The sequence below is a fragment of the Scardinius erythrophthalmus genome (genome assembly GCF_964197995.2).
Source record: "Scardinius erythrophthalmus genome assembly, chromosome: 4".
In the NCBI taxonomy this organism is placed as follows: domain Eukaryota; kingdom Metazoa; phylum Chordata; class Actinopteri; order Cypriniformes; family Leuciscidae; genus Scardinius; species Scardinius erythrophthalmus.
In genome coordinates this window covers 14,300,725-14,317,660 of record NC_138224.1, presented here as the reverse complement: position 1 = coordinate 14,317,660, position 16,936 = coordinate 14,300,725, and the positions used below count along the sequence as shown (strand labels likewise).

The 16,936-nt window shown below is 38.8% G+C and overlaps 2 protein-coding genes across 8 annotated transcripts in view; both read left to right on the top strand.

The window, feature by feature from the left end:
- Positions 1-980, top strand: part of def6c (DEF6 guanine nucleotide exchange factor c) — an 11,749-nt gene extending 10,769 nt beyond the window's left edge. For 5 of the 6 annotated variants that reach the window (XR_014030087.1, XM_081364056.1, XM_081364054.1 and 2 more), the window contains exon 14: positions 1-980. This exon is cut by the window's left edge and continues 387 nt beyond it. The gene's annotated coding sequence lies outside the window, so the exon portion shown is untranslated. The other variant, XR_014030088.1, reaches the window with a different exon arrangement.
- A 3,314-nt stretch (positions 981-4,294) lies between these two features.
- Positions 4,295-16,110, top strand: atxn10 (ataxin 10). Of its 2 annotated transcripts, none has more exons than XM_081362888.1 (11): positions 4,295-4,479; positions 4,685-4,879; positions 5,676-5,761; positions 5,860-5,956; positions 6,094-6,261; positions 6,374-6,454; positions 8,254-8,410; positions 10,498-10,606; positions 11,146-11,324; positions 13,224-13,287; positions 14,713-16,110. In XM_081362888.1, exons 1-11 carry the CDS (start codon positions 4,364-4,366, stop codon positions 14,895-14,897), a joined length of 1,437 nt encoding a protein of 478 aa, XP_081219014.1. In that variant the 5' UTR covers positions 4,295-4,363; the 3' UTR covers positions 14,898-16,110. The 2 variants fall into 2 exon arrangements, with proteins under 2 accessions (XP_081219014.1, XP_081219013.1); XM_081362887.1 differs by having other exon boundaries at positions 4,342-4,503; positions 4,691-4,879.
- The last annotated feature ends 826 nt before the right edge of the window (positions 16,111-16,936 follow it).

The following is a 16,936-nucleotide window of genomic DNA, read 5'->3' as shown; positions in this document are numbered from 1 at the left end:
CCATTTCAAGGCTTCCCAATGATAAAGTATTTGAAGCCCCCCATAAACTATATTAATATTAAAATTCCAGTTTTTATTAAAATTAAAGTATTTACACTCAATTTAGTTGATATTTCTGGTTATTTGTGATGAATATTTTTTTTTTACCTACTAATAGCATTTTTTTCTCAGCAATTTCTGCCTAATAAAATATTTAAGAACTTGACATAACTGGGAAAAAAATGTATATTCATTATAAAAAGAAAATCCTGGTTTATAAATAAAAATGAGGGAGCAAATTAAACTGAGAAATATTATGTCAGCTTATATTTTGTTTTTGTTTTTTTGTTATTTTAGCTTATTTTGTCTCGTTTTAAATCACGTTGAGGCCCCCTTGGAAGTTAGGAACCCATTGCTTTAAATAATAATAATTCACTTCATTCACAATCAATTTTGTGTTTTTGTTACGGTGTGTAATTCTTTGTGTGGTCAGTAGAGGGGGCGCTTGTTCTGTGGCTGTTGACAAACCAAACCGATCAATAGATTTTTTTTTCTCTCTTTCCTGCCCCTGCCTTATAGATCAGGGGACAGGATCCAAAAAGTCTGAGAAGCCAATCAACATAATTTTTTATTTTGCAAATCATGATTTTAAAATGGACTGACCATGTCTAAACAATTAGGACACCCCCTTTTTGCTTAAAAGTGAAAAGAATCATGCAGGCTATTAATAGATCCGTGGAGGCCAGCAAGAAAGTACAGTTGAGTTTGTGGCTTTGAGGCTTCTGTTGAGAATGAATAATGGTTCTCTCTGTTAGTTTTGGGTGGTCATCAACAGACTGACTGTAAATGATATTTTTGAAAAGTCGTGGCCGTGATTTTTCCAGATACAGATCTTTTCCCCTTATGGTTTGGAGGGTTTCTACCTGTGGGTGTAGAGATTTGAGGTTGTGACGAGAGGAATTGTCAGGTCCAGAGATCAGGAAAAATAAAATGCAATACTTAAGCCTTTGTTTCACTACTTTTGTATCCGTCTGCCATTTAACAATTTAATCCGCATATAATCTCATTATGCTCGTTTTTTTGTTGCCAAATTTAAAAGGAAGTTCACTGAAAAGTAAAGTTTTTTGTATTGTGATATACAGAAATTATTCTACCTTTATCAGGTTTATTGGCTAATTTTTTTTTACTTTCAGCTGTTTGCAATGAACAACTCAAACAAAAGTAATTGAAATAGCTCAACACAACAAATGTTTCAAGTGGTTTCCCCGAATTCAACTGAAAATGCAACTTTTAATGACTCCTGCACTCAAAATTATTCAACCCCTTCATGGCAGGCATCTTTAGTACTTAGTAGAACACCCTTTTGCTGTTATGACCTGCTGCAAACGAGATGTATAACCAGAAACCAGCTTCTGGCAGCGTTTCTGAGGTATCTTAGCCTATTCCACATGGGCAATGGCCTCCAGTTCAGTAATATTCTTTGGTTTGTGTGCTTTAACCGCTTCCTTCAAATACCACCAGAGATTTTCTATGGGGTTCAAGTCAGGTGACTGTGATGGCACAGTAGAATCTTCCTGGACTTCTTCTGCAACCAGGCCTTGGTGGAATTTGAGGTATACTTGGGATCATTGTCCTGTTGGAAGGTCCAATGGCACCCAAGCTTCAACTTCCTCACTGATGGCATGACGTTTCCTGATACTTCAATGAATCCATCTTGCCTTCCACACGCTGCAGGTTTCCAGTACCAGAGGATGCAAAGCAGCCCCAGAGCATCACCAAGCCCCGCCATGCTTAACTGTAGACAGTGTTCTTTTCAGCATATGCTTCATTCTTCCTCCAGACATACCGCTGATCCATAGGGCCGAAAAATTCCAGTTTTGTTTCATCGTTCCACAGAACAGAATCTCAAAACTTCTGTGGCTTATTTATTTGGTTTTGAGCAAATTGGAGCCGACTTTTTCTGTGCTTTTGGTCAGTGGTGTAGTACGTCTTGGAGTTCTGGCATGGTTTTTCTGAACCTGCCTTCTCAGAAATCTGGTTGCAGCCATTGATCGCTTCCTTTTTCTGCCCTTTCCAGGTAGTGTAACCACTGTTCCTTTAATGTTGAACTTGCGAACTATACTTCCAACGGTGTCTCTAGGAACATTGAGTCCCTTCGTTATCTTTTTGTATCCTTGTTTGTGAAGGGCGATGATATCTTGTCTTAACTTTTTGGACCATTCTTTTGACCATTTATCTAACATGCAGTCAAATGTGACACTCAACAAACCTAGCCAGTTCAGATATTACATGTGTTCTAGCTCAAGCACACCTGGTGCAACTAATGAAGCCGTTGATTAGTTGCATCAAGTGTGCTTGAGACAACACTTGTCTTGCAGATTTGTGCTGTTGTGAGGGATTCTATTCAGGGGGTTGAATAATTTTGAGACTGCAGAAGTTGAATTTGGGGAAAACACTTTGCAACCTTTGTTGTGTTGAGATATTTCAATGACTTTTGTTTAATTTGTTCAATACAAACAGCAGAAAGTCTGTAAATTTTGCCAATAAACCTGATTTGCAATGGGGGTTGAATAATTTCAATTACAACTGTAAATCTAAGTAAAAATGGGTTATCAAAAATGTAAGGTGGGGATTTAGGTTGTTGATTGGATGGGGACAGATCTGAATGCCAGCATGCAGTCGATTGTAAGAAAGGGGCAGGGTTTACACAGATTAAATGATTGGTGAAGTCTTGCATACATCACTAGAGGCCAACTTTCAATCCCAGAAACTGGGGTGGACATTTTTGTTATTTTGTTGAGACAACAGATATTTGAGGTTGTTATTAGGGCCTTAAGGCGGTGCAACTTGTGCCGCATGAGGCCCCGTGGCGAATGGCCTTAGGGGGAAATGGATCCCAATTATACAGTAATCACATCATAGAGCATTATAATGTGTCTCCTGCAAGTCTGTCAATGAAAGCAATACTGCACCCAGCTGCTTCCCATGAGGAAGTGTTTTATGAGAACCATATTAGAGCAACACACATCCACTTCTATAATATTTCTGCAAGCGTTTAGCTGCCGTGCAAAGTGATCATTGATTTAGCACATATTTATCTGCTCAAGGACACCAGATACATTTGGAGTGGTGGAGGGGAACATTTTCGGCTGGCCCTGTAAGCCATTAAGCACAGTAGATGCTTTCAGTTGGCTTCTCTCTCTCATGATCAACGACTCTGTTTTAGGGTCTGGTAGCGGCAATACCCCATTTATGTATTAGCAGCGGGTCCACCCTTAACCCGAGGATATACGTCTGATACACAACCACCTGTAATTATATTCTTCATGCAAGACCAACTTCCTTCAGTGCATTTCCCAGGCCAGAAAAAACACGAGATGAACCACAGAATGGAAAGCCAGTGACCCAAAATACTCTGGCACTTCTGGAGATTCAAAGGGGAACTCGGGCCTTTTGTTGTTTCAGCTGGAACACTTGTCCCCACATCTTGTTTATGAAAAAAAAAACCTGGAACGATTGATGTCAAAGTCCTTTGAACGTTTGATTCAGATGAATGGGTGTCAGATGGCCTGGCTTATAATGGTCCGGATGATCTCATTCTTAAAAGGGGACATCAAGAAAGTTACATCATGTAATAATGTTTAGGCATCATCACAAACATTCGGCCTGCAGATCAGATTCAATCAGCATAACCTTCACATGGTGTTTTTCAGAGGAGCACCAGTGATGGCATAAAATCAGAACTCAAAAATGTATTCGTATGTCTTTGGATCCATTCTCTAATGCCACAATTTCATAGTTAATGTGCTGTTTCTTAGCATAGCGATAATATAATTTGAGGGTAATTTTTGCCTGTCCCAGTTCTTGACGATCCTTTACGGTATGGAATAATGGAAATGATACAGCAATGTCAAAATTGGTATTCATTAAGTGGTCTATTAAATTAACATTCAATGAATTGTAGCAAAAATCTTTTGTAACACTTTATTTTACAGTGTCCTTGCTGTTAGCAACATGTATTAACTGTAGTTATAACAGCAAATTAAGCATAATAACATGGAATTAACATTAAAGCCCTATTCCTATCTATCTATCTATCTGTCTGTCTGTCTGTCTGTCTGTCTATCTATCATTTTCTGAAAACAAAGGCTACTTTCACAGAGACTAATACAGTTCAGATGCTCGAATGTTTCTTTCAACTACAGTTTATAGACTTGAAAAGAAAATGAGCAAAAAATTACAAGCAGTATTAGAATATTCACGTCGTAAATTCAATATTTTGCTGTCTTTTATTTTGAAACCTCGTGCAGCCGGTAGGCGGAAGTAAAGGTCTATGTTTACTTGCGCGCGTATGTGTTGATGGCAGCCTCCAGACAGTGACAGCATGCAGAACATTAACCGCGCGCTGTGCGAAATTGAAATAGCCACAGGAAAACTTACAAACACCCATCTTACAACTTTGCAAACTGTGACGAAAGCTTTACGGGATGAGCAGCTCAGGTATCACAAAATCAACAGAAATGTGTGCGTTTAAGTTTGTGTTAGCAGAGAATGTTTGTTGCATACATTTCTACATGGAATATTGCTTATAATGATACACAAAACACCCTCTTAGTCTCTGTATCATCACCACAGCAATTTGCACATAAACCAGTTTCTAAGACATTGCTTAATTGTTTACTGAGTTTGTGCTGTTTTGTTTCAGGAATAGTGTTGACAGGAAGGCTCTTGGAAACCTCTATGCAGTGCTGTCAAGACTTTCTGTGGATGTTCATCATTTGACTGAGGAGATGGATTCACAGGAAGAAGAAGGATCTCTGTGCCATAAACTCACTGCAGAGTGTTTCAGAGCACACAGAAATGCCTGTGTGCAGTGCACTGAAAACCAGTGCTGTCTGAGGTAGTAAACAGTGGAGTCCAAAAAGTCTGATACTGCTAAAACATTAGGATCAATTTAGCATTTTTTAACTGTAATACTACATATTTCATTTCAAATTAAATCAGTGGCATAACAATTTGAGTAAAAAGCGAACATTTAACCACAATGTGATTTCTAGATAACAGTATAATAATAATATATTTTATTTATAGATGCCTTTCATGACACTCAGTTATATTATATTGTATTGTATTATATTATAAAGAAATAAAAATCAAATTTCTTAGTATTTTATGTCCCCAAATTAATGACAGCAGCATTTTTGTGTAAAATCAGTTTGTGTAATACCTGGGCTGCATCCAAAATCGCATACTTCCCTATATAAAAGAACTATGTCCGAATTCACTGTACTCATAAAAGAGCAGGCAAAAAGTACCTAGGTGACCTACTTCTTCTGACGAGATTCTGAAGTTTGCATATGATGGACATTTTACTATCCCGTGAGGCCACGAGAGAGGATTTATCAATGACAGTGAGACACATGAAAATGACAACATGGCAAATGTAGTATGTCCAGATTACATTCATACTACACAAATTCTTACTATATAGCATACTTTTTTTAGTGATCATGAAGTAATTACTAATTCAAAAATAAGTACCTACTCAAGAGAGTATGCGATTTCAGACCCAGGTTTTCCAGCATGATTTGAACATCTGACCATCTGACACTCTGTTTATAACATCATAATCGTTATTAGTATATGAATATGCCTGTGGGTTTATAGCTAGTAGAAAAACCTGTTTATCTTCACAGAGATCTAGGCTCCATCAAGCTGTCTTTTGAGATTTTGGCCAAACTCCTCAAGATTTCGTCAGGAGGTTCGAATGATATTTATGATGGTGGGTTTCAAGTGTTTCAGCTCCATCTAAAAGATCTTCTCAGTGAGATGGAGGGTAACTGGTAGAAAAATCAATGTACTCTCTCTCTCCTTTGGCAGCAATTCGATGTGGTATTCAGTTTCTTGGTAACATTGCTGTTGGAAACCAGCTCTGCAAAGATGACATCTGGGAGCTTGGTTTCCCGCACATCTTTTGGTGAGTTAATTTATGGTCGGATGGCCACTGATGCATTTCTTATGATGTCAGTTAAACATGTGTTCACTGTTCGTTTAGTGATATATGCCACTGCTCCACGTGCCACTTTTGTGTAATCGCTTCTTATCTCCTTCAAGGGACCTTTTGGAGCTCCCAGATGAGAAAGCTGTGTCATACACGTGTATGGTGATCCACACTTGTCTGGATGAACTCAAGACAGAGCAGCTAGTTAAAGACACTCAGCAGTTTAAATTGTCCCTGAAGATTATGGACTTGTGCAGGACGTTGCCTGATGTGGACTGGACGTAAGCTGGGTTTTGTTTTAAAATGTTTCCATTGAAACAAATTTGGAACAAGGTCATCTGTCATCTAGATCTATTTCATATCCTGTTTTGGTCATAATTACTCTTCTTACAGGGTCTTCATTGCTACACAACGCTTCCTCAAGTCGTCAGAGCTTATTAAGATGATGTACACTGAAATGACCAATGAAGCAAGGTAGAAACTCTGTTATTCAAAAAAATGATTGCATGAAAATGAGATGCTTATATCTAGGTCAATGCATCACAATACTGAGATTTAACTCTTGGATGATTTGAGTCAGTGTTTATTTATTTATTTACTTATTTAAACTCTTTGTTACAAATTCTAGTGAGCTGCTAGCCTGGGAAAACCCAGACAACTTCCGGCAAATTTAGATTTGCTCTACAAGTTGTCTGGCAAAGAGCTCATTCAAGCCCATTTCTAATCTGTCGAAATCGCGGCACCAATCAGAAACGTTGAGGCGGGCTTTACACGATGACGATCGCTCTGATTGGTTTTAGGTCTATCCAATTGCGCCCAGAAGCATTTGAGCGACGTCCGTTCGTGAAGCGCACCAACTTTTAAATGCATTATTATATTCAAATTGCAAACACATGAGAACAGTCTCCATGAAAGACCCACTGGCAGATGAACGTGCTACTACATTACTCTCTGAAACGGTAGGAAATTAAATTAGATTTAATAGAGGATTTTAACTGTGACAAGATGATTGACAGGGCAGTTTATGCACGCGGATGCACGCGACAGATCCGTCCGATAAAGATGACGAAGTAGTATGTCCCAAAGCTTGCCTACTTTTTTGCTACACATTCAAAACTAAATACCTTTTCTTCACAAAAAGAGTACATACTTTTATGCCGTAGTGTAACTTAGGATGCAGCATATGGCTTTACACGATGACGATTGCTCTGATTGGTTTTTGGTCTATCCAATTGCGCCCAGAGGCATTTGAGCGACGTCCGTTGGTGACGCCCCTTTGGAAATGAGTTATTAATGAAGCTTTGCCAGACCATAACTCAGTTTACTGAGAATGGTCTGGTTTTAACCAGGCTAGTGAGCTGCATAACTAGACAACATTTTAGTCAACAGGCTGTTCCATATAATAGGCAGACTTTTAAATGACACATTTTTAAATACCTAAAAGGTAACATCTCATCCTTCATGGATGAGGCAATCCCAGAATGCATTGCGATGAACTTAGCTATGCAAATAGCAACTATAACACATCAAAAGAAAAACATTACATAATTAAAAATACACTTTTTTTAACACACTTTTGTACTTTCGGTGTACAATTATCTATTAAAAATATTCAAATTAATTACAGGCTAATGAGGTTCCATTTTGGTTAGGATGCTGCCTTAAAAGGTAATTACTTAATACTTACCAAGACCAGCATTTTGACATTATTTTGTGTGTATTTGACTGTTTAGGCGCAATAAGCAGTGTAAAAGAACTAAATTTAGTTCTGAGAGGCGGCTTTATGTGCGCACACTTTGGGTGTAAACACAAAATCTGCAGGAAGTAAAATTATGCGTAATGTGCGCAATCCCACGCCGAAATTCAAGCCTTGTAGCACCAACAATATTAATCCAGAGCAAATGAAACGAGTGAGAGAGGGAAGGCGGGTTTGTGTGTTAACTCACTGTCGGAGAGATGAGAGAGAGAGAGAAAACGCAGCTGGTATCGTGTATCTGTTCTGTGAAAAAAAATTGTATTAGATATTTATGTATCGATATGTATCGAAAAACCTATATTTTTTGACAATACTACATTGCACTTAGTTTATTCATTTAGATGGCTTTTTAATAGACTAAACTTGAAAAATGTATATATTATATATAAAATTCAGCCCGCCAACGTGGCTAGTTGGAGTGACGCCACTGCTGAAATCCACCCGCATTTGGCGGGTGTTAATGTCAAGCCCTGATTATATGTGTTAATATTTTGTGTATGTAATTGAATGCTAACAGGCTCACGCTATTGGAGCTGATATTAGCACAGCTTAGTGTTGTTGAGGAGAAGAAGGACTGTTTACTGCCTCTGAGTGTAGCTGAGTTCCTGGCTTCCTGCTTCACTCATCACTGCAGAGCTGTTCTCACTCTGAGCTCTGAATCATCAGATGACCAGGTCGGTTTTTTCTGCTATGCCCATACTGCACCTCTTCATGTTAGTAATGTATGTAATACTAAAGAGTATTGGGATCATATCAGATCACGGTCAATATTATGCATGTTTTTATCAGTAGATATTGGATATTTATTGTCTTGAGATTGGATAGCTTATTGTGGGAGTCTTTTTTTCATTTCATATTGGTACTGATTATTGTTTTTAGCATGTTCAATTGTTTTAGTAGTATAGTATAGATCAGGCATTCTCAACCCTGGTCCTGGAGGGCCACTTTCCTGCAGAGTTTAGCTCCAACCCTAATCAAACACACCTGAACCAACTAATTAAGCTCTTCAGGATTATGAGATAACTACAGACAGGTGAGTTTGATCAAGGTTGGAGCTAAACTCTGCATGAAAGTGGCCCTCGAGGACCAGGGGCCTCGTTTATAAAACTTTGCGTAGGATTTGCGTCAGAAGTGGCGTACGGATGAAACATAGGACGTGCGTACGCACAGAAATATTCGGATTTATAAAACCGTGCGGACGCACATCCTACGCAGTTTTCCCTTAATAAATCACAATCAATTCTAAATATAGCGCAGCTTTTGCGGCTTTTTGTCACGCCCATAGTTGCCCATAAATAGTCCGTGAAACGCCCAAAAGTTAATATTAATCGACGATGAATATTAACTTTTGGGCGTTTCACGGACTATTTATGGGCAACTATGGGCGTGATCGATTGCGAAATCATGGCAAACACAGAGAGGAAAACCAAGAAACGTAACTTCACTCAATGTGAAGTAGAAATTATCGTTGGCGAGGTGGAAAAGAGAAGTAAAATGTTGTTTGGAGGGCACAGTGTGGGCATTACTAATGCCAAAAAGGCACTTGAGTGGCAAAAGGTTGCAGACGCCGATAATGCTGCAGCCTCACAACCTCGGACCGTGGCCGAAATAAAAAAGAAATGGTCGGACATCAAAGTCGTCGGACAAAAAAAAAAAGAGTCTAGCGCTCCATCGCCAGTGTGTGTCTGCCACGGGTGGAGGAAAGGGGATACGGGAGCGTTTTGTTACCATCCATTTGATTGCGTCTGACAAGCTACGAGGATGAATTGCATAACATGCCAATATTATTGCAGAACATATTTCACTTTTCTTTTTGCAAATATGTGTTAATTTGCATTTCTGCTGTAATTTTCGTTTGATTTTGTTTGTTTTAGACTGCAGATCGATCAAACGGGTGTTCGTGGCTGTTAATTGTAAGACTTGCTTTGTGAAGTCTTCGTGTTATTTATGAGAGGCAGAATTGACATTTCTTTTACACAACGGTCTACAGTTTCACACACTTTCACATGTTTCTTCATCTGCCGACGGTGTCGCCATTTCTCATTTCACCCGTTTTTGTGCGTACGCCTGGGTCAGAGTATGCGAGAAGGACCGCATATTTTCCCGTCAAGTTTGCTTTTTATAAATACCAATTATTACGTAGAGAGCTGCGTACGCCGCCTTTTGTGCGTACGCAACGTTTATAAATGAGGCCCCAGGGTTGAGAACGCCTGGTATAGATTGTTAATATCTGCCATTTATTGAATAAAGGCCACAACAGTAGTAGTAAACATAATTTAACCCACCATTAAAAATTTTAGGATAGGTAAGATTTTTATTTTAAGACATTACTGGTAATTATTTCATTTAGGAAGGGCATATTAAATTTATCAAAAGTGACAGTAAAGACATTTATAATGTTACCAAAAATTTTATTTTAAATAACTGCTGTTCTTTTGAACTTACACAGAAAGTATTTCACATAAATTCAGCTTAATTTCAGGAATATATATATATATATATATATATATATATATATATATATATATATATATATATATATATATATATATATATATTCCTAAAAAAAATATATATATATATATATACATCTATGTTTTTATTGTATTTTTTATCAAATATATACTGCCTAAGAGCTGTAATAAATAAATAAGCATAAGAGACTTTTTCCAAAAACATTACAAAAATCTTACTGACCCCAAACTGTAGTGTACACTTTACAGAAGAGATACTAAGCCTAGTATTTGTTTTGCATTTGCAGGCAGCTATGGTCGTCATCAGGCTTTTAGACATCCTTTGCGAGATCACCTCTGACTGCAAAGAGTTTATGGCCCTGCAGGATCACTCTGGCCTTCTGAGCACAACAGTCGGTAAATGCGGAGTACTGGCGTAATGCTTTTGCTTTTGTTGGAGATAAAAATCCTAATGCATTCTTAATGTGAATACACAAGCCTTTGCCATAAAATGAAGATGCAAAATATTTGTTTTGGTACAACTGCCTACTCGCTTTAAAAAGTCTCTTGTCTTGAAACGTTGCTGAGCTCACTATCCCTCATACTGTTCGTTTCGCAGATGATAAACTAAACTGAATAATTTACCACACACCCCTATAAGCATTTCCCACCTTTCACATTTAAAACACAAATCAGCCATTCCTGTGGGGTGCTGTATGAAACCGACACCTCTGACAGGTCACAGCTCACTGAAGACAGACACAATCTACATTCTTCACAGACTCTCCTGTCATCCGTACAGCTCTGATGTCACACCTAAAGCATGGGAGTTATGCCAGCATGCATTTTTCTCTCTATCTCTCTCTCTCTCTCTCTCTCTCTCTCTCTCTCTCTCTCTCTCTCTCTATTCTTTTATGTAATGTGTAAATTCTCCTTATATCTTCTGTCGTTCCTAGATCTCTTGAAAGATGTCCACTTACTGGGCAAAACCAGTAAAAATGTGTTCACTGCAGCACATGATTTCTGCTTGACGAGGCCATGGGGCGCCGACACCCACCCTGCCATCAGTTTCAAAGCTCATCTCATTCGGCTCATTGGTAACTTGTGTTACAGCCACATTGTCAACCAGGACAAGGTACTGCACACAATAGTTCCTGGAAGTTATTGTATATATTAGTGTATGTTTATGGTGTGTGTATGTATGTATGTATATATGTGTGTGTGTGTGTGTATGTATATATTTTTGTGTATATTCTTAGAAAAAAAGAAAAAAAACCTTTTGTATATATAATACGATTTTTTGAGAGAGGGCTCGAGACTTGTAATTTTTTGCCTGACTCCACCTTGCTTGCAATTCATCAATAAAACAGAACTGATTGATAGGTAAGAAAAACTGAAATAGTCAATGTGATTGCCAAAGGAAGGAAGTATTTAGCAAAAATCTTGGAAATCATCTTTAAAACTTCCCCTCCTGCGATTTCTATGACTCGTTGGAATGTGAAGGAATGTGTTGGCAATGAGTGATGAAACTAACGCCATAGAGCGTGCAGCCAAGTCCAGTAATGCTCTGATCAACGGACGGCACAACCCAGTCGTGGTAAACACATTAACAATACTGTGGTTTAGAGCCTTGCACGCTGTCCATCAACCCAGGCCTGGGCTTTTTTGTTTGTGGAAGCTCCCTCCTTGAAAACTAATCAGGGGATTAACGCTGGTAGATAAAGGCTTGAGAACCAATCTGAATTTCATGCTTGTATCATCTAATTTCTTCCCCAAATCTCTTTACACTTTGTTCCCCTTCTCCTTTTTTTCTTTTAAATGAATTCCCTTGTAAGCAGCCTCCTGCCATGGAGGGATTTTCATCCTTTCAGGTCTGTCCCCTTCAATCAGCGCAGAGGAGAACCTAGTACCGGCCTTCCTAAATAGGGTCAAAGCACACAACTGAGAGTTCAAAGGTCAAAAAACAATAGCCAGTCTCCCCCAGCCTGCACCCTCACTTTTTGACCAAAACTTGTGTGCACCTTCATTGTCTACTGGTCCCTTTGCTACTTTCTAATGGGTTGTTCACACAGAACGTGTTTTTTTTGTCGCGTCTCGCACTCGACACAATGTTCTAAAAACGATATGCTCAAGTTAAAAACGTTTAATAATCGTGTCCATAGACAATATTATACTCTAGACTTGTTTTTTCCATTTACTGCCTTGCATTCTGTGTGAATGCCCCCTAAGATAGCATCGTCTTTGCCATGGAACCTCGTAAATCTGTACTTTTTGGAGCCTCGTAATATGGGCATCTCAATGTAAAAAGCAGCTCCCCACATGCCACGCAATTGCACTTTTCGCACAAAACACACTTGAGACGAGACCCTCGATTGATTTCAACAGAGTTTACCATTAGCATGTTACTAATGCTAATGGCATGCACAAATATTGGATAAAATAATGAATTTTAATTAAAAAACTGAACTATTGTTATTGGTATGTTGCTGTATTTAATTTTAGTGTTTGCTAAAAGGTGTCTTGGGTAGATGTACAGTTGAGTTTTAAACCAGCTTTTGCGTCAGAAGCACCAATGCCTTAAAATGCTGCCTCTGCAATAGTGTATTACATGTGAGGATAGCCAAACAAAACTAATTCTGTGGCCGAAGCGTACAGTTACATAAGTTTCCCTTCGTTTTATTGCTAGTACTACTTTCTCAATCAAACACCATGATGGTCATTAACAGCAGAAAATTGTCAGGGCTCAATGGCTTGTGTCTCCTCTTTCTTATTCAGTTTTTTTTTAATGAACCAAGGTGGTTAAAGGGCAACCGCTGTAGCTCTTGGGTTACGATACGGACTCAGGGTAATGTACGGTATAGTTATAAACTGCATGTGACGAAAACCAGCGCAAACCCGTATGACTGCGCCAAACCAGAGCTTAACCGCATGGACTTTCCTCCATGGAAAGTAATTGTTTTCTGACCAGTCTGGCTCACGATGCCCCTGTTAAAGACCATTTTCCTTTTCTTTTTTTATCATTTGTCTCCTATAGGTAAGAGAACTGGACGGTATAGCTCTCATTCTGGACAACTGCAGCATTGACAGCAACAACCCCTGTATCCTTGGTTGTGACTCACTTCACTTGTTTTTTATTCACTCTGTGCTTTTGCGGTGTGTGTAATGAGCGTTTTCTGGTAACATCCGCCGCAAAAAATGCAAAGATATTGCTATCTAAAGTGTGAATAGCATTGTAATAGCCTTTAAATTCCATTACTAATGGAGGTTTTACCGCACTATTTGATGTTTGAATGATGGGTGGCCTGTTCAGAGTTGAAAACGCAGTTTAAATGTTATTAGAGAAAAACCAGCGCCTTGCCGAATGGTTTCAAGTCCCTCCACCTAGCAACGTCCCCTGCAGAGAGGTGTAACCATTGAGCTGACTCACGGTCATTTTGTATCCCTCACTCATCAGTTTTCTTGTGTGAAATATCTAGTCATAATAGTTTATGATGCTAAATGTAGGTATTGCATATATGAGTAATTTTGTGGTGTTGACAGAAGTCAGTTTTATAGATGTGCAACACTTTCTGGAAAACTTGATTGAAATCCTGGGTGGAAAATCACCACTTGAATGAAATGAAGTGACATTTTGTATTTTTATAGTGTTGACCTGCATCCTGCCAACTCTGTTCCATATGAAACGGTTCATTGATAACACGACAATCTGATGTATTGCAGCTGTGTTTCCAAAGGCTCCTTGACTGATGCTGGCGCTGTTGTGTTAAAAAAAAAAAAAAACGCTTTCATTCTCTAGCGATCACTGCCGGTCTGTATTAGAGAAAGCAGGGCACAATGCCAGCTGTTCTTTCACTAGGGGATGAGCCACTAAGCTGAGCTTGTGTCCTCCCGGATGCTGCTTCCTGACTGCTTCAGGAAGTGGTCATTCTTGCTTAATGTTTAGCGTTGTTGCTCGACCTGGTGATGCTAGTTTCACTTCTGGTATGGCCAAAATATTTATAAATGGTCAAGTAAGTTTACTGTAAAATTCACATGGACCTATGCTTATATTTTGTAGGTCTCAGGACCCATATTTTGGTGGTATCACTGTTGTATTGGAAAAGAACAAATATGATACTGATATATCATGCGTCTCTTTCCCTTTGACATTAATCCAGGAGTGATGTGCCATGTACTATTCTATGTGATCAGATTTGCATCCCAGTGGCTATAAAACTGGTGAAAAATCTTTTAGAATTATGTTGAAGTTGGGACCTGAGCCATATTTAGAGACCAGAAAATCATGGAGGGTTGGGATTTTTGGGCTTGAGCCAGTATGAAAGCCATAAGAACACCCCGACAACCTCATAGCTACATATTAAAACTATTAAAAAACCTCATAGCAACATCATGCCCACTGCCCCCTTGCAGAGAGAGTTTGCACGGGAGCGTACCACTTACAATTTTCATCCAAAAATATAAAATCTAGTTTTTGTTCTTGATTAAATGTTTGATATAATAACTTTCCTTAATTTTCCTGCCAGTCATAAGCCAGTGGGCCGTGTTTGCCATCCGGAACATCCTGGATCACAACCTAGAGAATCAGAAGCTCATACAAAGCCTTCGGAGACAAGGTGTGGCAGATGACACAATGCTCAGGGACATGGGCCTCAGAGTGGAAGAAAGGGATGGCAATCTACTCCTCAGGTCCCTAAAGAAGGACCCATAGTTGATTAAGTGGAGCTGGGAGAATGCTATCCCGGGACGCCCATCCCCACACCCCTTAACTATGCTATATTACACTCTGGAGATGGCTTAAAACGCCCACACTGGGGTCATTAAATATCCAATCAGTAGTTGGGAGCATAAGGGGGTGGTCTGGGCTTTGTGTTCTCCACACAAGAGGAAATCAATCAGAGGAGCTTATCTGAGAGAACTCATGCTGATGTCTGTGATGCATTTAGTGGTCTTTGATTCCAATCCCCCCCCCCCCCCCCCCCAAAGTGGGATTCAAATCCTATGAAACAAGGAGAACCGTGTCTTCCTGGCTTTTCAGCCACTAAAGAGACTCTGGTGACCAACAGGGAGTAGAGGTTAATCCCTAATTCACTGCATTTTATAGAGACCAGGCCGCCTCTTGATCTGTACACATAAAGTTCGCCTCTGAATAGCCGTGAGACTCAGATCCTTCTTTTTGAAAGCTCTCTCAAGTTTTTGTGCTTAAAAATCGGGTTTGTTTACAAAGCCATCCTATTTTAACAATTCCACTTTTGTCAGGACAAGCTTCACGTGTAGTTTAGGTGGACATTAAGATATGGTAGGATTGTCTATTTAAAACTTTAATTTAGTGCAATTATTGTAGTAAAATAAAAATGACGCAATTACTTGTGTGTACATTCCGTAATATGGTAATTTCTAATCAATGAAGAAATTCCACCCTCATGTTTATGCGAGGCTCCAGTCAGTGCAACCTCACCTCCTACTACAAGCAACATGCCTCGACAAACCACGCTTACTGAGAGCATGCAACACAGAGAAGTGTTCAAAAACAGCTAGATCTGTTTTGGGAGAAAAAATTACTACATTTATTTTAACAGTATTTATTCAAAAGATTGGGTTTGGTAATACGTTTTAATGTTTTTGAAAATTAGTCTCTTATGCTCACCAAGGCTGCATTTATTTGATCAAAAATACAGTAAATTATTGCAATTTAAAATGACTACATTGTATTTTAATATATTTAAACATGTAATTTATTCCTGTGATCATGCTCAAAAAACATTTTTTATTAATATCAATGTTGAAAAGAGTTGTGCCGCTTAATATGTAAAAAAAAAATGTTTTTATTGTGTAGGCTATGTAAAAATGTTTACTGTCAAAATAGATTTTCATTTCTATATTCATTTAAAAAAATGCAGTATTCATTAAACATTTTTTACCATAAACTTGAATTATTAACAAGTGGATATATAGGATTACTATTGTATACACTCACCGGCCACTTTATTAGGTACACCTGTTCAAGTACTATTTAACGCAAATATCTAATCAGCCAATCACAGGACAGCAACTTGATGCTTTTATGCATGTACTGTAGACACAGTCAAAACAATCTGCTGAAGTTCAAACTGAGCATCAGAATTGGGAAGAAAGTTGATTTAAGTGACTTTGAACATGGCATGATTGTTGGTACTAGACGGACTGGTCAGAATTTCAGAAACTTCTGATTTTCACACACAACCATCTTTAGGGTTTACAGAGAATGGTCTTAAAAAGAGAAAGTAGCCAGTAAGCAGCAGTTCAGGTGAAAATGCCTTGTTGAAGCTAGAGGTCAGAAGAGAATGGCCAGAATGGTTCGAGCTGATAGAAAGGCAACAGTCACTCAAATAACCACTGAGGTATGCAGAAAAGCATCTCTGAATGCACAACACGTCGAACCTTGAGGTTGGACAATTGGACTTGGACAATACACTCACCTAAAGGATTATTAGGAACACCATACTAATACTGTGTTTGACCCCCTTTCGCCTTCAGAACTGCCTTAATTCTACGTGGCATTGATTCAACAAGGTGCTGAAAGCATTCTTTAGAAATGTTGGCCCATATTGATAGGATAGCATCTTGCAGTTGATGGAGATTTGTGGGATGCACATCCAGGGCACGAAGCTCCCATTCCACCAAATCCCAAAGATGCTCTATTGGGTTGAGATCTGGTGACTGTGGGGGCCATTTTAGTACAGTGAACTCATTGTCATGTTCAAGAAACCA

Excerpts from the sequence above, each read along its gene's own strand:
- atxn10 (XM_081362887.1), top strand. The coding sequence starts at position 4,364 with ATGCAGAACATTAACCGCGCGCTGTGCGAAATTGAAATAGCCACAGGA. Across the intron at positions 5,957-6,093 it reads GGTTTCCCGCACATCTTTTG|GGACCTTTTGGAGCTCCCAG; the intron begins GTGAGTTAATTT and ends ATCTCCTTCAAG. Across the intron at positions 8,411-10,497 it reads CTGAATCATCAGATGACCAG|GCAGCTATGGTCGTCATCAG; the intron begins GTCGGTTTTTTC and ends TTGCATTTGCAG.